Genomic DNA, 24,288 nt, shown 5'->3' with positions numbered 1-24,288 from the left:
TGTCAACCAATCATATGTTTTTGTTTCACCATTTCCACTCCCCTTCTCTCTCCAATTCCTGCTGTTCTGTATGGAAGTAAACCCCATTTTTGCTGTTAACTAGTTCCCTATGATTTTTAACCCTACCCTTTTCATTTACATATCATAGTGTGGCTTGAACAACACTTCAATGGCTAAGTGGCTGCAATGCAGCTGGCCACGCTTGGTCGTATTGGAGCTTTTGTCACTTCTTATGTGAATATGGTTAACGGCAGAATGGGGAAAGGCCTGTCTCCCACTGACAAGGCAGAGGCAAACCACCAGGCCACTCAAGTTTACAGTAGATGTTACATACAGCTGGTTCTTGTAACTCAGACTCTGAATGACTCAACAGACTCAATATTCAGAATGAAAAGGAATAAAGCAATAAGGATGAATGAACAGCTAAAAGGTATAATAATGGGATGTGTTTTGGCCCCTGGCTGGCGCAGGGGTAAAGTTCCTACCCACCACCGCTTGGCTGGGCGTTCCAACAAACACAATTGGTTGTTTGTGGGAGGAAGCTGGAAGGGATCTCTGTCATTGCACAAATACAGGTTGGTCAAGGGCACCTGTCAACAGGGGTGTTGAACTTGGAGCTTTTCGCCTTTCGGCATCAAGCCTTCATCTGACGCCTTCATGATACAATGCTGATGAAGGCTTGACACCGAAACGCGTACGTTGTGCTGTCTGCCCTGCAGCATACCATGCCAATTTATATATTTAAATAAAAGTGCCTTAAAGGACTGTTCCGTGAGTGCTGGTATTCTCTTAAAGAGATATATTGTCAAGTAACTTTTCCCGACCGTGCACCCGGTAAGAATGCTCAGTGAGATTGAAATGAGTTGGAGTCTTGTTTGCTCCATTGATATAAAGATGATTCTCACCTCCTCTCTCTCTTATGCAGGAGCAGCACCAGGAGACAGAGGGTCAGGACAACCAATAGGAGGACCAGCACTGCCCCAACAGCCTGACTCCGCTCAGACAGACCCTCCCCCTCCCCTCCGTCGTCAAACGTCTGTCTGTCCACCACAGTGCTGTAGGACAGATGGGAAAATTATAATTATAATGCACATACTGAATGTATATGTGGATGTTTTTCTTACTTGCTCATACTCAATGCATTCTTCTGATACAGTGTCATTGTGTGCGTCACAACAGTCTTTCTGTGTACAGTATGTTGCAATTTTGTGTGCATTTACAAATGTATGTGCGTCTCCCTCGGTCTGCATTTCTTTGTACCAAAATGAGATGGTTATGCTTTAAAAATGCAATCAATGTTCTTGATAGCACAAATTCTCTCACGGATTGATTGATTGAATGAATACTTTATTAACACGATTGCTAACAGTCCAGGTAGTACTGTCAAAGGTTATGCTAATAGCACAGCACAAAAAGCCCCAGGGGGCTTGTTTCCATTGTTGTCCATTGCACTTCATCAGTATAGGAGGTCATTTTCATCTTTGCGAGTCTGGATCCTCTAAATGTCAGAGAAATTGAGCCATTCATTTCCATGTACTTTTCTTTTCCAAAACGTATCTGTGTGTGTGTGTGTGTGTGTGTGTGTGTGTGTGTGTGTGTGTGTGTGTGTGTGTGTGTCTGCCACTACGGTCTCTACTCACGTCAGACCACACACGGCGTTGGTGTGCCAGATGAAAAGGTACTGGCATCCGTCCGTCTCCAACATGAACTCTGGGATGCCCATCCCCACCGTTGGGTTGCAGTGGAACATGATGGTGGAATACACTGTCTTCGACTTCTCACGGCCGCACACCGACTCGGACGGCACCGTTACATCCAGGTTGCCTCCTGGCAGAGGGTTCAAAGCAGGCTGTCACTCAATAGCAGGCCAGTTTGCTGCTGAAACTCCTTTTGTTTGAATTTTGCTTGAAGTAGCTGGCTCAGTAGTAGGCATTAGGAATACATTAATGTGTAGTAAATTGCCTTACAGGTAGTACTTGGCTTTCCTAGGGGAGTGTATACCTCCACTTGTACTTGATGTAACTAAATTCAATGTCAGTATTAGTTGACTGGCCCAAGTATAGCACAGGGGTCTATACTTGGTTCCCTCCTTTTTCGCCTTTGCATCAAATCTCTACAAACTCATATTATTAGTTTTCATTTTGATTGACTATTTAGCCATGTACTGTTTAGCATTGGTGTTGGAGATCTTGGAGATCTGCCATTTCTGGTGCCCTACACTGGCGGGCATCTATGTATAAACAAGGCTTAAGTATGTACAATCTTTGTCAGACTTTCCAGGAACACAGTAATGTGTAATAAATTACCTTTACAGGAACACAGTAATGTGTAATAAATTACCTTTGATGAAGTACTTGGTCCTGTTGGAGGATCCGATCTTGCGGTTCCAGGGGGCATTGAGCTTGACCTGGCAGATATTGGCTCCCAGACAGCTGGAGAGAGAGCTGTTGGTGATGCCTGACAACTGGATGTGATAGATGTATCTGTCGCCGTTTGGACGGATGTCTCCGGATGCCTGGTGGTGGCTGAGGGGGACGGAGGGTAGACAACAGAAATGAAAAGACAGCAAAAGAAGGGGACAGATGCTATGGGGGACAGAGATTAAGCACTTTTCAAATATTTTCAAAAATAGACATTCTACACGCTCAAGCGCTGCATCATGAGGCGTTGTGAGCTTGTAGATCTGCTATTTTTGACCCATTTTAGAAATGTTCACTTGACATGCCTAAATAGGGACACCAGTGTGAAAGTGGTTAACTGAGTGTTCATTTAACCCCAAAAGTGCCAAAATGGGCAGGACGGGTCAATTACCTGAAGTAAAGTGCACCCAGGCTGATATTGACCCCAGTATCTGGGACCCGGATCGTTCCATTGACCATCTCCACCTGGCGCTGTTTGACGGCGCATGCTGCACGAGTTTCCCAACCAATCACAAACTCACATGTTGCCTTGTTCACACTGACACACACACACACACAGAAAAAAAGATAGATTAATTGATACCTTTAACATTATGTGTTCATGTGAGTATACTGTATAAATGCAGGTATGCTTGAGTTCTCACTGCAGTCTGTATGTGTACATCACAGCACAGCGTGTGTAATACGTGCGTGTGTGCGTTTGGGTCTCTCTCTCAATACAACTTTCAAGGGGACGCAAAGATGATCTTTCAAGGAACTGCAAGTGAGGCTAGTCACCAGAGAAAAACTTTAACTTTTTAAGACAAACACAACGTTCTGCTAGTTAGGCATCCCACTGCACTCCATAAGTGCAGAGTAAATGAATGTGTGTGTTGTTTAGATTATGGAGAGCCTGTTTTACATGAGAGTTAACTGAATGAAAAACAGGACAATGCTCAGCATCTTTCCATCGCACGTGAATCCATTTGGCATGAACTTGAGCAGCTGAGTTACTAATTACTATTGTATTAAGACTGTGTAGAGGCTGGACCTGTTTTGTACTTAACTGTACTTTACTGTCATTCCTCAGATCGCTGATGTTGTACATCAGCTTATCAGCTGGAATTTCCTTTTCATGATACACAGCTGCATCTTACTCAAATACCTGTAAAGTCCCCTCTGCCAATGTGTCATCTATTGGGAGTTTCTGTTGTGCTCTAGTTCAACTCTCTGAACCCTAGGGTACATTAAACGAGTACACAAATATTTCTCATGGGAAAATGAACCCTGTGTGTGTGTTTGCTTGCTGGTACTGTACATGTAGATTATACAATCCATGTGGAGTTGTTTGCAAGCCTTAGTGCTAAAGGAACAGAAATAAAAAATGTTCTATCCTACAAAAAAAATAAGAATAATTGCAACTAAGATCCAAACAGTGTATTTCCCAAAGGATGCCAATGAGGTCAACAATTATTCTGCCACTTTCACACAATCCTGCTGATATGACCGAATCCTAGGGGCCCTATCTTGAGGCCTTACCCCTTATGCCTAAACTTGTTTGGCAATTTTACTATTTTGAAAAACGTGTTGATGTAGATCGGCTATTTCTATGTGCGCAAGTCCCCAACCTTAAATCAGCACTCACATTGTTGTTACACACAACTTTACACATTGAATCAGTCCAATGACTAAGGAAAAACTTTTTTTTTACACATAATACCATTTTTTTTAATGGTTATAAACATTTAAAAACAAAGAAATTCAGTCTACTTTTACTCAGAGGCTGCTTACCTGATTAGCATGGGGTGTCCCACAGTAGACCCACAGGTGAGCTGGATCACAGTCTTAGCATTCAGGCCGTTGTCACAGACAGAATCTCCCATAGCGTAGCTCACCAGGATCTTACCATCTGAAGACACAATTTATCATTATGATAAATTGATCTGATTAGAAATATGATATATTACATCAGATTTCTAATCAGATAAATCATAGCCACCGATATTAACCACTTGAGGGGGCCTAGCATAGAGCCCATAGGAATACAGTCAACTAAGTATAGGGTTTTTACGTGGTTTGAATTTTGTCAATTGTGATGTCTGTCATTTGATTTTGCAGGAGAGTTGGCCAATTAAGTTGGAAACTGTAATCTTTTAAGAAAAGTTTTTTTTTTTTTGTGAATTTCCCCCAAAAAATGTTAACCCAGGATTGCACTAGTAGGAATAAGGTCTCCACCAATTGAAATCTCTGACCCACCAGTGGAGCTCATTTTCTGGGTGTAAACACGCCCCAGGTTCTCGGTCTTGCCCGCTGCTGTGCGCCGGCACACGGTGGCGTCCTTTGGACAGCCTATCAGTCCACCGTGGATCCCCTGACATAGGTTGATGTAGTAACTACACACACAGGACAAAAAAGGGTTAGGGTAAGACAAGAGAGACAGTGTAAAGGTCGACCAATGCCTATATAAATATAACATTTAAAAATAAAAAGGGGCAGTAAAAAATAGCATGGCATGAAAAATTACACAGGGGGACCTTAATGTGGGCGTGGCAGGACAGTGACGTCAGGAAGTCTGCTGTCAGATTAGACATCTCCAGACTAGTGTACAAAATAATGTAACCCAGAGCCATTGATGTAACCAAATGGACTCCTCTGTGTTTAATTAACTACAATAAGCACGTGTGTTGTGTGTAATGTGTTGTTAGAAACAATTGTAAGCAGCTCTCTGGATAAAGACCACATTGTAAATGTAAAAGTAATTTTCTGTCTTTCTATTTAAGGGAAATTTCTATTACAGATATCTAATCTTCAATGCACAATATTGACACATTTAGATATTCTGTCTGTTTGATTGATTGATTTGGATATTATTGACATTTGACCCAAAAAGCATACACATGACCATGTATTTGTACATTTTGACAGATGTGATGAGCGCGCCACTGTATGAAAAGAATTGTGACCCTTACGGGTCCATTTGGTTACATTTGTACACTCTCAGAGTTATGAGGGTCCTTGAAATTAAAAAGGTTGAGAACCACTATTCTACATAATGTACTGTACCTACACTATTTATTTGTGGAACAGAGCAGTCAAACTTACGCGTCACCCTGGTAGCTAAACTTCCAGGGTTCAGTGAGGGAGGACAGTGTGCGGAGGTCATAGGTCTGGTGTTGGCTGACCAGCTTGCACTCCATCTTCCTGGGGGGACACACGATGTTGGTGCGCCACTGGAAGCTGGCCGAACAGCCGCCCGTCTCCGACAGCAGGCGGGGGGAGCCGTGCCCCGACTGCTGGTCACACACGAACAAGATGGATGAATGACGCTTGCTGGACACTGGGGGAGAGGAGGGAGGAGAGAGGCATTAGAAGAGAGAAAGGAATATAAAAAACACAACATGTTTCCTTAAACTCTGTAGTTCATCAGAGCAGAGCGGCTGCACGATGCAGTATATTGCCTATTGTTACATATTGCAATATTATATCATATTTATTCTTTAGTAAAATAATTATTCATTTGGCAATGTTTGAATAATTTCATTTAAGTTTTATGAGGTTTATTATTATTTATTTAATTATTTATTATTAGGGTTAGGGTTATATCATCATTATTATTACTAAGAACCAACCCAAAAAGGTCTCATTCTGACCACAAAAAGGTGTGAGAAGCAGACTGCTGGAGGGAATAGACATGCAAGCACATCTAAAGTAGGCAAATTATTTTAGGCTAATGATTAATGAACTAATAAAACAATTAGTTTTGCCTAAATAGTCACCACCCCACCAATCGTTCATTTTTCTCCAACTGCTATAAAGTGAAAAACTTGCATCATACTATTATTATTATTGCAACATTCAAGGAAAATGGCGTATTCATGTCGCCATCATTGAGCCACGCACAACAAGACTCTTTCAATCCGTTACCTTTGGCGCAGAATCCTGACTTTCTGTCGGTAGCAAAGTTTGCAGAGGTGGCACACCACTTCCTGCCGTCTGGGCCATCTGCCGTGCACTCTGTGTATGTCCTGTTCATGTAGGTGAAGGGAAACACACACTGCTCCTCCCGCTCGGTCACTAAAACACACACGCACGCATGCACACACACACACACACAAAAGTAGACAATAAACGTAATGTAATTTATTTATTTTTAATTAACGGGTGATGCATTGTTAGGTTATTTTTCTCTGATACTTCTTGCTAAGAACATCTCGGTTGTTGTGCTGCTATACGCTTGCCAGTGCATTACATTTACATAATTCTAGGTCAGTGGTTCTCAAACTTTTTCACGTCAAGGACCCCCAAAATGATATGTATTTTGCCGCGGACCCCCATCTCAAATATTTTGTTCCAGGGACCCCCCAGAGGCAAAGATTTGAGCAACAAATGTTCGCTTAAAAATATATATATATTCAAAGGTTTGCACACATTTTCACGATTTTTAAAAAATAGCAGATCTACAAGCTCATAGCGCGGCACTCGGTGCTGCGCTATGAGCTTGTATATCTGCTATTTTTGAATAGCCAAAGTATAAAAGGTCATAATTATTGTGATGCTATATTAACAAATTTTGCTGGGTACCCCCTGGAACCCCCTCAAGTACCCCTGGGGGTCCCCGGACCCCAGTTTGAGAACCAATGTTCAAGGTAATTTAATTAAAAGCATTATTCAGTGAGGGTGAGGGTGTGAATCCATAATCCATAAAGTAATACATGTTTGCACTGTGTAAAAGCTTCACAGTGTTGCTATGGTCTCACCTGGCGGGCAGGGATCTCCGCCGCCGTACTGCATCAGCACCGCCTGGTCCTCATGCTTATAATCCATTTTCATGGCGTGGGTGATGCCAAACGAAGCGGCGGCAGTGGTGGAAGCCGAGCTCGTCACCTGGCATACGGCGCCCTTACTGCACGCCGGCTCTGCCACTGAGCCGCACACATTGATCCGGTACTTTGACTCTGGTACCTACAGCATGCGCACACGCACACAAACGTACACACACAAACACAGTGAGCATGCATAAGAAAATGGGAGGTTGGTTTTAACCCATTAAAACCGGGAAAGAATTGTAATTTTAGAATTTAGCTATATACAGGGGTGTGCTGTGGATCTTTTAGCTAGTGGAGCGCTACGTCACACGCACGTGAGTGGTCGCAGATTTAAATAACCTCTTTAATATGTAGGCCTATTTATTAACCCACAATATACTGAATATCAAATTTGATTCTATTGACTTGCATAATGGGGAAACTTTAGTGTTGCAGACGTCACCTGTAATTTAATTTGTTAATGAAACCATCAGCCACTGTTATCCAACTATTTTGACTGCTTGAAACAGAACATCTGACACCTACAGGCTATTAGCAGGTCACACAATGGACCATTGATACGCATCCAGCCAGGTCATTCCTGTTTATTCAAGTTGCTCGGCGTCAATCGGCAGGTTTTGTTAGCGAGGTGCGGAAACTGCGAATGGTGCATGTGCGGGCGTGCGTGCAGCTTCAAAGCTAGGCTTCACCGGCAGCCTTTAGAGTTAATAACTGTATTATAACCAGTATCAAAAGGTGTTTCATCTGTAACACTATTTTAGCTGTATCTTTGAGTGTGCATCACAAAAGCAACCTGAACCTAGTATAGTAACTTCAGTTTTGTCTCTTTCTCTCTTTCCCCTGACATCCACCAGTAATCGTCTAGTTTGGGGCTCGCATTCAACATAGTGCTAGTGAAGGGTTTGGTGTAGCAAGAGCTGTTTACCTGGATCTCCCCACTGAGGGAAGAGAGGTCAAAGGTGAACTGGAGCTGAGCGTCTGTGAGCTGGCAGCCGCTGGTTTGCGTGGCGTCGGGGCAGACCACGGGGGTGGCCCACTCGAACATGAACACACAGCCCTGCTGTCGCAGCATCTGGGGGGAACCCTGGAGACAGAAGAGAGAGAGAGACAGTGAAATAAAGAAGTGATGGGTTGCTGAGTGCTGAGTGATAATGAGACAGGGGGAAGCAGTGTGTGTGTGTGTGTGTGTGTGTGTGTGTGTGCGTGTGCGTGTGCGTGTGCGTGTGTGTGTGTGTGTGTGTGTGTGTGTGTGTGTGTGTGTGCGTGTGCGTGCGTGTGTTTGACAGACCAGGTCCAGGCCCCTCTGGCAGATGAAGACAATGGTGGAGGTGTAGTTGAGGGTGAGGTTAGACTTGCAAGGGGTGGAGCTACTGTAGGTGATTGACACCTCATTGGTGGCCACGTTGATCTGAGGCCCTGCCGTTGTCCGCCCAATGTCCTGAGGAACAACGAGAGAGAGACGCAGTGAGAGGAGAAATCTTTGTATTTTACTCCCAACTAAATACAAGGTAAAGTCATTTGGTGTGTGTGTGTGTGTGTGTGTGTGTGTGTGTGTGTGTGTGTGTGTGTGTGTGTGTGTGTGTGTGTGTGTGTGTGTGTGTGTGTGACTGTGTGTCTAACCACTGGAGGTCCATCATCGGGGTCCATGCAGACAGTGACCCCAGGGGGACAGGTGACACCAGGGATGGGGTTGAGGGGCTGACAGATGTTGATGTAGAAGTCTGGCGAGCCGCCGTCTGGGTTCACGTCATCATCTTAGCGAGACAACAGTGACGAGGAAAGAAGGGTTTGCATTAGACGTTACACACAGAACACAGGTCACATAGCGTACAACTTAAACAATATGAAACTTTAAGTCCTTAAGCCCTCTATATTTAGCGAAAATAGCTGCTCTACAAGCTTGTAAATCAGCTATTTGTGCTACTTTAAACATTTTTGGAAAACTTAGAAAATGTTCCCTAAAATATGGACACAAAAAGGTTATTGTGGTTAAGAAAGACTCTTTCACATTTTGTTCAAATGCGTACTTTCGCATCGCAGTGTAATGTATTGGCAAGACCACCACAAGAACAACATAATCAAGTTTCCAGTGCTGTGCTGACCTGTAGCAGTGTAGTAACCACTGACATGAATGAGAGGGGTCAGGTCTATGAGAGAGGAGCCATTGAGCACAGAACATTTCACCTGAGAGAGAGATGTAGAAACAGACAGACAGACAGACAGACAGACAGACAGAGAGAGAGAGAGAAGGAAGGCAGGGATTATTGAAGACACAAGATGTAACCAGTAGTGATGCGCGGGTCGGGTTTTTTCATGACCCGCCCCGCCCCGCGACGGAACCCAACCCGCCTCAACCCGCCCGCGAACCCATATGTAAATCTATGGTTCAACCCGCCCCGCGACCCGCGATTTGTTTTTATTCTGTAAAATCATGGTTAGAAAATAATCCCCAAGTGTATTCAAACTGTTTTATTGTTATTATTCTTATTCTTATTAGGAATAAAGACAAAACAAGAGAATGCGATCTTTTTTTTTTTTTTTTGCGTGTGAGAGCGGCTGACCCGCTCACCCGCAGCCCGCATAATTGCCTCCGAAATTCTGACTCGACCCACCCGCGCCGCGGGTTGACCCGCGGGTCCCGCGGGTTACGGGTCAACCTGCGCATCACTAGTAACCAGCAATGCATGAATTGTACATATTGCAATGTTACCTGTGTGAAAGAGGAGGAAGAGAGAGAGTTAAGGCCCTTGCACACACAGTCAGTTTTATTCACACACAAAAGAACAAGTATGAGGAACATCTAAAATGACCTCTTGCACACCTACACCGAAATTGCCGTCCAAGGAGGGGATGTGACGGTGCGAAATTTGTGCAATCGAACCCAGTTAGATTCCTGTGTTGTATTGGATGTGTTAAAAACTCAATGGATAAAAAAAAAAAGGCAGACAGTTGTATTGTTTACATGCAGTACGGCTGGGCGATATGACTTCAAATCTATATCACCATTATTTCAAACTTTTGCCTCGCTCATGATTAATGAACGATTTGTGTTAACGGGTAACACTTTACTTAAAGGTCGGGTCTATAATGCATTATAATCACATTTATAATGTATTATAATGCATGTATATGGCATTATAACACTTATACATGTTTATAATTATGCATAACAACTTATAACAAGGTTTATGAAGTATTATACTAATATAATTTATAAGTGCTGGTCATGATGCATTACAAACTCAGTGGAACAGCACATTATAACTACCAGTTAACACTTAACTTAAAAGGGATATTTCACTTTCAAACATGTTTGGGGTCATTTTAACGTCTACTCTGGCTTTTGTGAGCACCCCAGACAGTTTTTAACTTGCTTGATTGGGTATTTAGATCATTGATATTCATTTTAACAGACCCGCCCCCTTCCTATACAAACCCATTGTAACTGTGTTGTTAGATTAATTGAAAACACCTGTCCTTGGTTCTGGTGACTGATATTGTCCTTCTAATAGGAGACCCTGAAAACCCTGCTTCTGGAGTATTCGATTAACCTACAATGAGCAAGATGAAGTCAGCAATTGGTTCTAAATGTCGTTAATTAGTTCTAAAATGTTGATATATTTTCGTCTAATTGCCCAGCCAGCACTAATATGTAGTATTAAAAAAAATTCATGAGCCAGAGTCAAGCGTAAACTTGACCAATAGAAACGACTTGTGCACATTAACCATGCAGACCATGAACTTAAACCTGCCACATCTCTGCTGTCAGTTTGCTGGGCTACTGTGCGTCATGGATGTATTGGTTAGCTTGTTAGCTAATTCCTGCAATAAGTAACAAGTCTAGACTGCAACTGATATCACAGCTGGACAACACACTACACACACATGTACGCACGCACATGCACACGTGTGCGCGGGTATACACATGCTAGTTTGACAAATACTCCAAGTACAAGCAAAGAAGCACACACACAATTGGCTTTCATTTAACTTCTCAGCCAGTCTACACCCATAAGTGTAATTTCTTACACCCTTAAACTTTTTCATTAGAGTTAAGTGAATACTCTGGTTTTTGCTGCGTATTTTACCCATTTAAATACTTTTAAAAATTCCAACTCACTTGATTAAATGCAATTTACTGCACCCTAACACACACACACACACACACACACACACACACACACACACACACACACACACTCTTACCAGGTGTTCACAGGCCAGGACTGTGTGTAGGGAGAAGAAGTGAGTGCAGGTGTCGGGGTCAGAGGCAATCAGGACGGGTTCAGTGGAGGCAGACCCAGAACCGGCAGACCTACAGCGGAAACCAGGACATCATTTTTACATTATCACATCTTTGGGAATAATACCAATACCTCCACAGACCAAAGAAGTACATTTTAGTAAGTTAAAAGAATGAAAAACAGAGACAGAGAGAGAGAGAGAGAGATAGAGAGAGAGAGGGAGACCTGCATATGAAGCTGATGACACTCTTGTGTTTGAGGGCAGTGTTGGCAGGACATGGATCTCCTCCCAAATAGGTCAACTCCAACACCTGGTCCTGGTATGACAACTTCCTGTTCTCCTGTCCCCCGCTTACTGCGCTGTTGCGGCCTTTAACACACACTCCTGAAACACATGCACATGCATTCAGTACATCCCTCTACTATAACTGGAGACAAGTGTGTGTGCATATGTGTGTGTTGCACTGTGCCCGGAGTTGCACTGCGCACCATTCCTCCATCGACTGCAAACTTGCCAAGAAAAAGGTTGAGGCGTCTGGTCATTGTGTGGTGCTTTTTATTTTATTTACAAAAGTACTCGATTAGCAGTTTTACATTAAATTCTGGTTTGGTCCTTTCCTCTAGCTTTTTCCAATTGAACACAAGATATCAAAATGGCCAATTGCCATGAAAATTGCTGAGGCATGCATGCTCCATAAAGCATGGACTTGAGGCATGATGTTGCAACTTTGCATTAACTTAACATTTAATCATGTCATTAAAAAATACGTTTCACATCCTATGTGTTTTGTCCACCCTGAGCCAATTTCCATAAGGGGCAGCATGGACTCTAGGGTTTTGCCTGGGGCTTTTAGACTGATAAAGACGGAATAAAGGAAAACATTGTTTATAGAGAGCTGCCATAATTCAAGGGGAAAAGGTAGAAATGCCCTAAGAGTCCTTTGCTCTAGTCTCCACAATAACTACAAGCCACATTTTACAAACACTGGCCCAAATATTTAAGGATGAAGCTCTGAGAGAAAATATCAGTTTAATACAGGGAATTCACATTGGCAAGTGTTACCATGAACACTACCAAAAAGGTACATGGGACTACAGGTCTCACATTAGTGCAACAATACTTCATAGAACACATTTCTAAAATATTCTACAGTATATGACACCTTAACACAGACAATTTACTGGGTTCATTTTCCCTCTGGTTTTCAATCTAACTTAGGAATAAAGGAATGATACAGTATGTGACATCCTGGTAACAATTATTTTATGAGGTGTGCACCTACGGTAGAGTTGTGATCCAACACTGTTGTGCCATGGAGGAATAAGAAGCCGTGACGCAAGTCTTGTGCTATTGCATAAACCATTTGAATATAAACACTGGGTCTGTCTCAGCATGAACTAATGTGTAACATGGAGCCCAGATGGCTCTCTGACAATGTGTCTGGTAGGAAACTGTTTAATTAGCAGCTTTTCTGTTCAAAGGCCTATTCAATGCTGGATCGAACCATAGCTTGATAATGTTGGCTTTCTTTTATTTTTAATATAGAAAGAGGTTAGCAGCACCTCAGTCATTTTAATGCGAAACAATCCCCACTGAGTGGTTTGTTGAAGTGATAGGAAATCTGCTTGTTCCAGAAGCAATAATGACATATGAGAGATTTTGTGAGGCTTCACAAATACTTAGATGTGGGAGGTTTGCTGTTTTACTTTCCTGTTTGTGTTAACCCAAAATGCAATATGAGATTGATAGCGCGAAAGTATCACAATAGTTGACATTATCGAACATCAGCCCAAGCCTTTACATACCAGTTCCAGGGCTGCATCCAGCATTGGCGACCTCTCCACAGATGTTGAGCCTGAACATGTTGGTACGGTCGCTGTGGTCGTAGACGGTGTAGCCTTCATCCACAGCCAGGGAGTTCAGGTCAAACAGATAACCTACACGCCATCAACACATCACACACATACAAGCTGACAATCGATTTAATTGATTATGAAAAAAAAATCATTGATTAATAATCGTTTGGCGTTTTAGGCATGCCATTATAGGAGAAAAGTTTAAAAAAGAAAGAAGAAAAAAAAGGTGAAAATCTACAAGCTCACAAAGTATCACATTGCGATGCGCGGTGTGCTTTTAGATCTGCTATTTTCACTATATCTTAATCATCGATACATAAAAAAAGTATTTAAAAAAAGTAATTGAAAGAATAATCGCTAAGAAAATAATCAACTGTTGCAGCACTTATTAGAATAAAGAGAAGCAAGCATATGCTGCAAGGACTCGGGGGGTGTGTGTGCGTGTCTGACCTGTAGCAGGGTTGATAACTCTACAGTCATCATGCTGGCTGCTGTTCAGAGGGCAGGCAGCAGCAGTGGACCACAGGAAGGTGTAAACACACTCCTCAACCTCTGAGATCAGGGTGGGACGAGAGTCCTGACACACACGCACGCACGCACGCACGCACGCACGCACACGCACACACACACACACACACACACACACACACACACACACACACACACACACACACACACACACACACACACACACACACACACACACACACACACACACACACACACACACACACACACAGTGAGATGGAATGAAGTTAGTTCATTATTCTCAATTCTTCAAGATAATGATAACTAGAACAAACACATTTTAGTTAACTGAAATAAAAAACATGTGGGTGTGTGAGGGTTCCTCACCACTTTATCTTTGTCACACTGGAAGCGGATGACAGTACTCTTCTTCCTGATCTGGTCTGAACACAGCTTTCCATTGCCGTATTTGAGCTGCAGCACACCTCGGTCCCAGAGGGGGGCGCTCTCTGCCTCCCCCAGACTCACGTAGTCGTCATTGTCCTTTAGACAGGACGCTGCGCCTGACGGACATGCCCATGGACCTATCACACACAGGGATATGGATTTATTTCAGTTTTTTTTGTATCACTCTGATAAAATGTGTCCAGCCTGTAACATTAGTCATCTATGAGATTTATTTAAAAATTGGGAAAGGTTTCAGCTTGATCAAAGCAGTGTTGATTTTGACAGCACATTTTCATTTAGTTTTAGTCATATTTTAGTCATCTGAAAGGTTTTAGTTTTAGTATAGCTAGTTGACTAAATAATACGATTTTAGTCAACTAAAACAAATGTATATGTGTCTGTGTGTATGTGTGTGTGTGTGTGTGTGTGTGTGTGTGTGTGTGTGTGTGTGTGTGTGTGTGTGTGTGTGTGTGTGTGTGTGTGTGTGTGTGTGTGTGTGTCTGTGTGTGTCTGTGTGTGTGTGTGTGTGTGTGTGTGTGTGTGTATATATGATTGGCAAACCTACCTCCCAGAGGTACCAGAGACCTGCACACGTTGATGTAGAAGCGTTGCTCTGTGTCACTAGTAGAGGGCTCCACAACCCAGTTCCTGTTGTCCATGGCGAGGGATGACAGATCGTAGGAGTGGCCTTGGCCATCGCTGAGGATGGATGAGCACACACACACACACACACACACACACACACACACACACACACACACACACACACACACACACACACACACACACACACACACACACACACACACACACACACACACACACACACACACACACACACAGTTATAAAAGTAATATTTTTGCATTCTACAATTGAAAAAGAACAGTACACTACATTTATCAAAGTTGCATTTTGTCATGTTGTGTTGGGTGGAGGTGTTTACTTGTAAGAGCAGCTGGTGGTTTTGACGGCAACACAGGCCAGGGCGGTGCGCCAGTTGAACAGATAGGTACACTCTGGAGTCTCCTTAATGAACTCTGGATACCCCTACAAAACACAACATACACAGTTCACACCAATTGTCAAGAGGAAAAATTCAATTAAAATTCCCAAACTATCAAAAATATATATACTTAAATGTATTAACGTTTGGACTTGAATTTTCATTATTCTACATACAGCTATCTGAACTGTCTCATGGTGACATTAGCATAGGATATGCAACATCCTATGCTATAAAATGCTTTATAATCAGCTGTTGACATACACGGGGTGGTGGCACCTTTTTGCATTTGTCATTGAATGGCAAATGTTCTGAAACTGGTATCGAGGAAGTAATTATGGAAAACTAGCACGAGTCATGAATGGATGTGAATTTAGATGTACTTATGTTGGAGGAATATGGGTACACCAAAATATCTTGAATAATAATTCAGTGGTAACCACGTCAGTTCTTGAACATCAATTCCTGACTACTTCTAATAGTGGAACAGCATTTTGGGGTGACATTTTCCTTTTAAAACAATATGTCAGTTGGCACATTAAAAAGTAGGTGCTGTTTCTGCCTATGCACAGTAGTGCAGTACTACTGTGGTTGCAGTATTTCCCATAGGTCCATACAGTAGGCTGGGAGATAGGCACTGTTAGAGGTAGAATTCGGGATATCAACAGTATTTGTAGTACCGCCGTCTCGTGTTGATATTAATGTCCACATTACAAACACTGCATGCCTGTGCGTGTGTGTGTGTGTGTGTGTGTGTGTGTGTGTGTGTGTGTGTGTGTGTGTGTGTGTGTGTGTGTGTGTGTGTGTGCGTGCTTGTATCTTACTGGGTGCATATCAGGGTGACAGGTGAAGTGGATCTCTGTGGTTCTCTGGTAGATCTTGTGGCAGGTCTCTCCTTTGGTGTAGTTCAGTATGAGCTGGTCTCCCACGTAGGTCAGAGTCTGAGACGCCATGCCTATACATCACAAGCACACAGAATGAACAGCAAAATAAAGCTGAGCCTACAGAGACCAGCTACAAAACAGCAGACATAAAAGACTTGAATATTGCAATGCTTCCATGATCCCACAATATACTAACTAATTATCCCCCACATATTACAATATTGAATTTTAGATATTGCCCAAGCCTAGGAGAGACTCAAAGCCTTCTGCGTTTAATAAATAAGTTAGAATTTAGAATTTAGAATTCCTTTATGTAAAAAACAAAATTATTTGCCAAGATCAAGTGTGCCTATAAAACATTCATAATCTATGATGGTTTGTTACAGAATTCCTGCAAAACAGAGCGCTGTACTTTATAACTTCTGGTCATATCGACTGTGGTGTCCTACAAGGGAATATTGTAATATAAATGTGGGTCTAAAGTATTTGTTCCCCATGAATTCGCAACCTTCTCTGAAATTGATATCTTTCAGTCACACCTCGACAGTAACCCGCAGTCCGATTAAAAATAGCAAGAAAAGATGCAATTCTTAGTTACAATAACCAACAATTGTTCATTTTAACTTTAACCTCAGCCTTGAAAATGGGACCGTATGAACATACCTTAGGGCCTGCCCTAAGGTATGTTCACACTGTCCTATTTTAAAGGTGGCCACTTTTTTGACGAGCAGAGTGCTTTCAAAAGTTGAGCATAGTTGATACTTTTTTGAGAATTGCACATATGACATGGGCTGCTTTTTATCAGCTGGTGAATCACGATAAATTGCATCTCAAGATTGCTGGCCCAACCCTTCACAAAATGTCTGTAAATTGACCCTTGTTAAATAGTCTGAAGTATGATTTTAAACTAACTTTGTCCCGATGGAGCTCCTAGACAAGGTTGAGATATACCCCATTCCACTGTTGGGGGAGGACGATGTCCCGTCTTTCATGTTCTGGCCCCACAGTGGTGGAATGAACTTCCCACTGATGTCAGGACAGCAGAGTCACTGCCCATCTTTCGCCGCAGGCTGAAAACCCACCTCTTCAGGAAACACTACCTTTCCTCTTTGCCTGGCCTACTTGTTGTTAACTAGTTGTACGAACGCTTGTTTTATTGTTGTATTGTTTTTGGATCTTGTTTAGTTGATACACTTATTTGTTTTAGCTCTTGCTCATTTGATTTTGCTATTTTGTCTCATCTGTTTAAGAAAGTAGGTAGCTAATATATTGCACTTTTACCTTAGCGCTAGGTATACTCTTGGTTGCTTGTTTTTGCAGAAAATGCACAGATTAGTAGTTTTCGTTCCCTACCTATGTTGAATGCACTTATTGTAAGTCGCTTTGGATAAAAGCGTCTGCTAAATGACTGTAATGTAATGTAATGTAATGTTTCAGCAGAAAAAGGGCACTAGGCAGGGCTTTTTCTTCATAACAGGTGATTTGTGTTATATATTGTATATATTTGTGAATGTCCATACCTGCTATCCTGTGTGTAGTTCCCTCCACCTGGCAGGAGGAAACCAAATCGCTCCCTTTGTCCTTGTTTGTGCACACCCCCCGCTTGAGCCCGCCACACACAGACAGGTGGTACTTGTACTTCCCGTTCGGTATTGGGTAATCCTTGTCCCTCAGGGAGCTCAGGTTGAACTCAAAGCCACTGCGGGGGTCCTTAACACGACAGTCATCACCTGGAGGAGGGGAGAAGGAAGAAGAACAACTTATACCACTTTCAACCTAGTGTCCCTATGTTGGGCAAGATATTATATCATAACATTTTTTTAAATAATGAAGATAGCAGATCAACAAGTTTGTGATGTAACATGCTGTGTGCTTGTAGATAAGCAATTTTCCCTATTTGTCGATATTCGTCAAAGGGCTTAAGTGGTTAATAATCTTCAAATGTGTCATTAGTACAGAGCTGGGATGGGACAGAAGGGGTGTGTCGGGTGTGTCTGTTCAAATCAACATTATAATGGTCAGGCTGATGGCCATTAATAAGTGTAGTGCCAGGCTAGCTTCTGTATAAATCCGATGAAAAATCCGAGGCTGATTTTGTAGTGTTTTCTCTAGGTCAGGTTAAAAACCAAAGCAGGCTAAAAACAAGCAAGCTTCATAACATTGACCTTATAGACAGGTTTCTGCGCAACAAGGGGGGAAACTGCAGTCTTCTTTACAGCATGTCTGGAACATATATATTTCTAGTTTGAGACAGACTTGTACTTGAGGTCAAATGATCATGCACTGCAGCTAGCGGCTTTAGCTGACTCTAATCATGCACAGCTGACTGCTATTTATGTTTCAGTCAAAGCGGTTTTGCCCTTGCAAACACCCAGTTATGTTTATGAACACGAAACACATTGTGATACAAGCCAACGCAGCCAATCAAATTAATAATGAATATGTTAAATCTAACATCTACATCTACTGTATGTAGGCTGGTTCCAGACCATAGACCCCACCCACTCTCTGAGTGGACTGCCTCTTGGTCTAGTGTTGTAAATGTGAACCTAGGATTTATTCGGTACAAAATGTAATGTCCAATGAGAGTCGGAGGTGGGGGTGGGGATCCCTTATGATTGGTTTAGGGAAATTCAAATCCCCTCCCCCTTGTAATCGCCTACACTGGAGCCAATGTCAGACTGAAGCTCCACGCAGCTTCAGTCTGATAATCAGGCTAACATCTATGTAGATAATAACATCTATGTGCAAGCATAATATCTATGCTTGCACACTGGCACAGACATGGCAAAGATACTCAATTATTTTGGAAGATCCGTCATCCCAGGCGGCCACCTACGTCACGCAGATATGGGAAGTAAACCGGAGATGGCGATCTTGCTTCCCTATTTGTCATGGCCCATGGCTCTGGGCTCCCAGAACACACCCATTATCAATTGCTTTAGCTGCGTAGCTTGCCTGCAATGTTTTTAATCTGATGTAGTTTTTTATCTGAACTGGAAAATAAATACAAAATCAGCCAAGGGTTTAATGCCCCCTTAGGCAAGTTGCTGGAATGCAACATTTGTCACTCATGTCGCCACTAGATGGCAGCCTTTAACTAGTTGCCACTGACTTCGAAGTGGTAGTTAAATACATTATGCAAAGTATTTAACAGCCGATGTCTTTTAGTTCTATCAAAAGTTTAAGAGAGTTACACTTACCATTCTTCTGCATTAATGGCAGGTCAATCAATGTATGTTTATTGTAATGGATCACACTACCAACTGGTGTTGCTAAAAATCTAATCACGGAATTGGATCCTGAAATGCTTGCGGCCATATTGCTCAGGTTCACATTGTCACAGATATTCCATAATGCCAGTTATATGCTCTACTTGCCCAATTACCATGGCAGACAGTGGAAAGCCTTTCCCAACAAATTCTAGGTCTGTAGTCACTAAGCTATCACTGACCTCTCTGTAATTCTTTAAGTATCCTCCAGTCTTCCAACACACACAGACACACATACTGTACCTTGGGTTTTCCTAATAGGGCAGGCCACAGAGGTCCTCCAGATGAACACATATTCACAGCCAACCTGACGGTCAAACATTGGCGAGCCCTAAACAGACACACACACACACACAAATTAGATCAGACCCCGATTGATCGGCACATCCCTGGAAAAGAAAATCCCGGAGGAAATGACTTAAGTAATCAGAGTGTAATGTGAGGTTTTCTTGGCAATCGGCACAGTGCTCTCATACTCACAGGGTTGTCAACACACTGGAAGATGATGCGTGTTGAGTAGTGGGAAGCAGCGCCGCAGCGGTCTCCATTCTGATAGACGATGGTAATGGAGCCATCGTCAGCCATTTGTGGACTGGACTGGACATAGCCCATGTTCAAACTGGTACTGCCAACCCTAGAACATGCTCCGAGAGGACCAACTAGAGAGAGAGAGAAAGAGAGAGAGAGAGAGAGAGACAGAGAGGCAGACAGATAGACAGACAGACAGAGACAGAGAGAGAGATTATTCAAATTATATTATGATCATGCATGGATAGACTTAATGCCAAGCCCAGACAAAACACAATTACAATTTAGGCATTTAGCAAGTGCAAGATCAGAGTAAAGACAGAGTAAAGACCTCTAGTCAACAAACAACAGGGTAAATGGTCATGAGAGGCTTGTGTCAAATTCAGGCAGAGGTCATGTTGTTAAAATCTGACGTAAGACATCATGTTGATGTACTTTAATGCATGTTAATAAGCATGCAGTCAAAGCGGTTAGAAGAAGTCAAGGGAGAGGACATGAATTGAATAGAATTGTCCTTTTAATTCATTAAAAGGACCATAATGGTGGTCTGGAATGTTCTGGCACATGGAATACGACTCACAGTATTGTTGACATTATTGCCAACTTTCTTCCAAAGCATACAATGGTTTGTTTGATTTTGGAGGAAGCCATTGCCTTCCATTCATTTCAGAACTTTCAGAGACAATAATCAGGCAATTATTCCATAATCAAATAAACTGTGTATGCTTTGCAAAATCATCAGCAGTAATGTTAACTAGAATGCCGTGATTCAAGACTCGACCGGTAAAGGTCCTTTACTGATGTCAATGGTACGTACAGTAGATGTTCCTCAGCAGTTTACACACGTGCATGGTTGTGTGTGTGTGTGTGTGTGTGTGTGTGTGTGTGTGTGTGTGTGTGTGTGTGTGTGTGTGTGTGTGTGTGTGTGTGTGTGTGTGTTTTACCGGGACAGCCGTCGATGCTGGGAAGGGGTTTACAGACGTTGATGTAGAAACTGCGCGTCTTGGCCTGGGGTGAGGTATCTATGGCAACCCAGGGACTGTCCTCCGCATCCCGAGTAAGGCGGCTCAGATCATACTCATTACCATGGGAATCTATACACACAAAGGAATCTAATTATAGACTCTACCAACATATGACATCAGTATGTAATATATTATATAGTAGCTACTTTATTTAGTTATATACATTAACTTGTATATGAGAAGCTAAAAACACAGTTTTTCTTTTTTAAGTGTTCAGACACGTGAACGCTCAAATGATGATTCTGTTGGATTTACCAGTAACCTGGCAGTCTACTGGGGCAGGGATACAGGCCAGCGCGGTGGCAAACTCCAGGAAGACGTCGTGGGTGGTGTGAGTGGAGGAGCTCAGCTCCTCTCGCACCAGCCTCAGAGAGCCGGGGTGGGAGTCAGCATTACACACAAAGGTAATGGTGAATGTGTTCCGAGTGCCTGAGGGAGGACACATTAAAAGGGAGGGGATATAAGTCAGTGTTTTTCTTTCAATTTCTCACCTTTCAATAGCAGTTTAACCAATTGAACCACAGAGTTCCTATTCTGGGGGCGAACATTCGGCGAAAATAGCAGATCTACAAGCTCACAACGTGTCGTGAGCTTGTCGATCAGCTATTTTCTGCAAAGAAATTCGGTGTAGAAGGAAAACAGAGCAGATCTGCAGTCTACTGTTACCTGTGGGTACATCCAGGTCTCCTTTGTATGTGAGGGTGAGCAGTCCGTCAGTGGAGTATTGCAGGGTCTTCTCCACTCCCACAGGGCTTATGGCCTTGCCATCTTCCAGCTCACAGCCTGCTGCCCCTGACCCACACGCGACTGCCCCCCCACAGATATTTACCTGAATGAGAGGAAAGAGGACACACTTACTTACAGCACTGGTTCTCAAAGTGGGATCCGGGGACCCCCAGGGGTCCTTGAAGGGGTTCTCCAGCAAAATGAGCAATATTTTATACTTTGGCTATTCGAAAATAGCTCATCTTCAAACTCAGTGTGAGCGGCTACTTTTTTAAAACATTTTCCAAAAATGTTATTTTCTTTTGAAAATTCTCTTATTTGAGAAAACATCTTTTCAAATGGGCAGCCAAATACATATACATTTGGGGATCCTTGACATAGAAATGTTTGAGAACCACTGGCTTACACTATGAGTACCTCTACTCAACTTTATTGGTATAGCTCTCACCGTTACACCCACAAAGGGCTTTACAGGCCCACATTTAACAAAGTAAGCAAATGACACGCCCTGCCCTAGATGAGGCAGACAGGTGTGCAATAGATGTTGAGTGGGCAATATTCAAAGCAGAACAAACAAAAGAACAAAACTGTAAAAATCCATGGTGGTAAATGAAAGCACAAGTAAAACAATTGTATTAATAGTACTGTATACTGATAATAAAAAAGTGATATAATCCGTTATCGTCAAAATGCAGTTATATACATGTAATTTTGACAGTGGCAACCCAAAAGTGAATCATCTCCATAGGCCAGCCTACTGATTATTCCCACCAAGGTCCATGAAAATCTGCCCATCTGTTCAAGTTATTTTGCTAACAGACAAACAAACAAACAAACTGAAAGGGGCGGGGGAAAAAAGATTACACCCCTTTGAATTCATGCTATGGTACATTTTACAATATTTAGCAACTCAGCTTGCAGACGTATTTGCATGCACATACTGCACAGTAAGTGTGTGTGTGTGTGTGTGTGTGTGTGTGTGTGTGTGTGTGTGTGTGTGTGTGTGTGTGTGTGTGTGTGTGTGTGTGTGTGTGTGTGTGTGTGTGTGTGTGTGTGTGTGTGTCAGCGTACCATGAACGTCTTGCCATTTCCCGTGGCTGTGTAACCCTTCTCAGAGGCCAGGGGCTGCAGGTTGAACTCAAATCCAGTGTTGGGGTCCACCACAGAACAGCTCTAGAACATGCACACACACACAAAGCAACCTTAGATCATCAAACTTCAACTTTCTTGTCTCACTGAGGACATCAACAGCCCATCATTTGACACTTACACTGTTCTGGGTCGTTCTGATGGCACACGCAGCGCGGGTCTCCCATATGAAGTTTGCAGTGCAGTTCTGGTAAATCAAGAACCGCGGAGCCGACGACTGTAAAATTGCACCACAGACAGATAAATTAGGCACATGCCAAAGATTCATGTTTATATATGTGTACTATCCTGATTCTGTGCCTCACCCTTTGTGCAAATAAGGCACACATGAGGGAGACTGTTATCCCATTGTACTCAATTCATCAGTGTAGCATTGACACGTGCTGCAGACTCACCACAGCTCCCTTGGAGCAGACCAGGTGGATGCGTGTGGTGTAAGTAAGCTGTAGGCCGTCTGATTGGCAGGCCGAGCCGTCGGTATACTCCAGCAACAGCTTGTCCCGCCCCTCGATGATGGGCCCGCGCTTGGCCACGCCCATGTTAGCGACTGACACCATTTCTGCTAGAACGCCCTGAGAAACAAAGACAGAGTCACCACTGGTAGTATTAACTCCACACCTTCATTACTGCCATTTTGTTAGAAAAAAGTGTGCATAAGAAATTTGACGCTTATTGGTGCAGAGCCACACCGTAAAGTAGCTATCACCCATTTAGACACCTATACATTGTTATACCTATCAAGCCAGGAACACCTACAGTATGTGTGTAGTTGTTGCTACAGTATACAGTATATAGCAACATTATTATTATTTTATTTTTCAAAGTTTTTCAGAAAACTTGGGTCAGGATTTAGAAGCCGTTTTTATAATCGGCCTCAGGTCTAAATGGGATAAGTAGCTCTTTAAGTAACTCTAACGTTATCCTGCTGGTCAAAAACAATAAACATGCAGCTTATATGTAGGCCACTGTAACGATGTGCTGCACACTTATTGTATGAAAGAATTGGCCCAACTTTCAGAGCATAACAAATGGCAAGATAACCTCAGGTCACAGCAGTCTCAGCAAGCTGAGGAAATGATTATGTGACATGACATTTGGCTCCAAAACAAAAGTGCTACGCCATGGCAGCACTTTGGCTTTGGGCCTCAACGATGGAGAGTCCAAAAATGGGGACGACGTACAGATAGAAGATAGAATAACACAAAATCAATCAGTCAACAACTGGAGCAAAATGGAAGCCAATAAGATCCTCTTAAAGACAAACATTGGCAGGACTAGAAATAATAGTATTATTGGGAGGGAGAAAATAGTATAACCATGATATCTGTAATAAGAAACACAATCACTAAAACTGTACACAACAATGTGCAGGAATTTGTCTTGTTGACTGGAGTACACAATAGGACAATGCAATGCAGGTACGTCATTTTAACTACTTACATTATACCTTGTCGTGTGA

The 24,288-nt window shown here is 42.7% G+C and overlaps 1 protein-coding gene across 1 annotated transcript in view; it reads right to left on the bottom strand.

The window, feature by feature from the left end:
* The window catches only part of igf2r (insulin-like growth factor 2 receptor), a 54,247-nt gene that overhangs the window by 5,584 nt on the left and 24,375 nt on the right, over positions 1-24,288 (bottom strand). The window contains exons 19-48 of the mRNA XM_084083115.1: positions 23,225-23,401; positions 22,951-23,046; positions 22,752-22,853; positions 21,621-21,783; positions 21,210-21,383; positions 20,874-21,023; positions 19,882-20,060; positions 19,645-19,732; positions 17,650-17,859; positions 16,070-16,200; positions 15,186-15,289; positions 14,807-14,940; positions 14,182-14,378; positions 13,777-13,903; positions 13,276-13,407; positions 11,695-11,854; positions 11,432-11,540; positions 9,328-9,409; positions 8,846-8,979; positions 8,514-8,663; positions 8,151-8,309; positions 7,157-7,361; positions 6,324-6,473; positions 5,502-5,736; positions 4,656-4,792; positions 4,191-4,308; positions 2,812-2,958; positions 2,341-2,525; positions 1,641-1,827; positions 906-1,055 (exon numbers count right to left, since the gene is read on the bottom strand). Coding sequence (XP_083939241.1) covers positions 906-1,055; positions 1,641-1,827; positions 2,341-2,525; positions 2,812-2,958; positions 4,191-4,308; positions 4,656-4,792; positions 5,502-5,736; positions 6,324-6,473; positions 7,157-7,361; positions 8,151-8,309; positions 8,514-8,663; positions 8,846-8,979; positions 9,328-9,409; positions 11,432-11,540; positions 11,695-11,854; positions 13,276-13,407; positions 13,777-13,903; positions 14,182-14,378; positions 14,807-14,940; positions 15,186-15,289; positions 16,070-16,200; positions 17,650-17,859; positions 19,645-19,732; positions 19,882-20,060; positions 20,874-21,023; positions 21,210-21,383; positions 21,621-21,783; positions 22,752-22,853; positions 22,951-23,046; positions 23,225-23,401 — 4,472 coding nt within the window. The remainder of the gene's footprint in view (positions 1-905; positions 1,056-1,640; positions 1,828-2,340; positions 2,526-2,811; positions 2,959-4,190; positions 4,309-4,655; positions 4,793-5,501; positions 5,737-6,323; positions 6,474-7,156; positions 7,362-8,150; positions 8,310-8,513; positions 8,664-8,845; positions 8,980-9,327; positions 9,410-11,431; positions 11,541-11,694; positions 11,855-13,275; positions 13,408-13,776; positions 13,904-14,181; positions 14,379-14,806; positions 14,941-15,185; positions 15,290-16,069; positions 16,201-17,649; positions 17,860-19,644; positions 19,733-19,881; positions 20,061-20,873; positions 21,024-21,209; positions 21,384-21,620; positions 21,784-22,751; positions 22,854-22,950; positions 23,047-23,224; positions 23,402-24,288) is intronic.

This window comes from Gymnoscopelus microlampas (assembly GCF_963454915.1).
Source record: "Gymnoscopelus microlampas genome assembly, chromosome: 16".
NCBI lineage: Eukaryota > Metazoa > Chordata > Actinopteri > Myctophiformes > Myctophidae > Gymnoscopelus > Gymnoscopelus microlampas.
Note: the sequence above shows the minus strand (reverse complement) of the source record. Positions and strands in the feature narration are given on the sequence as shown.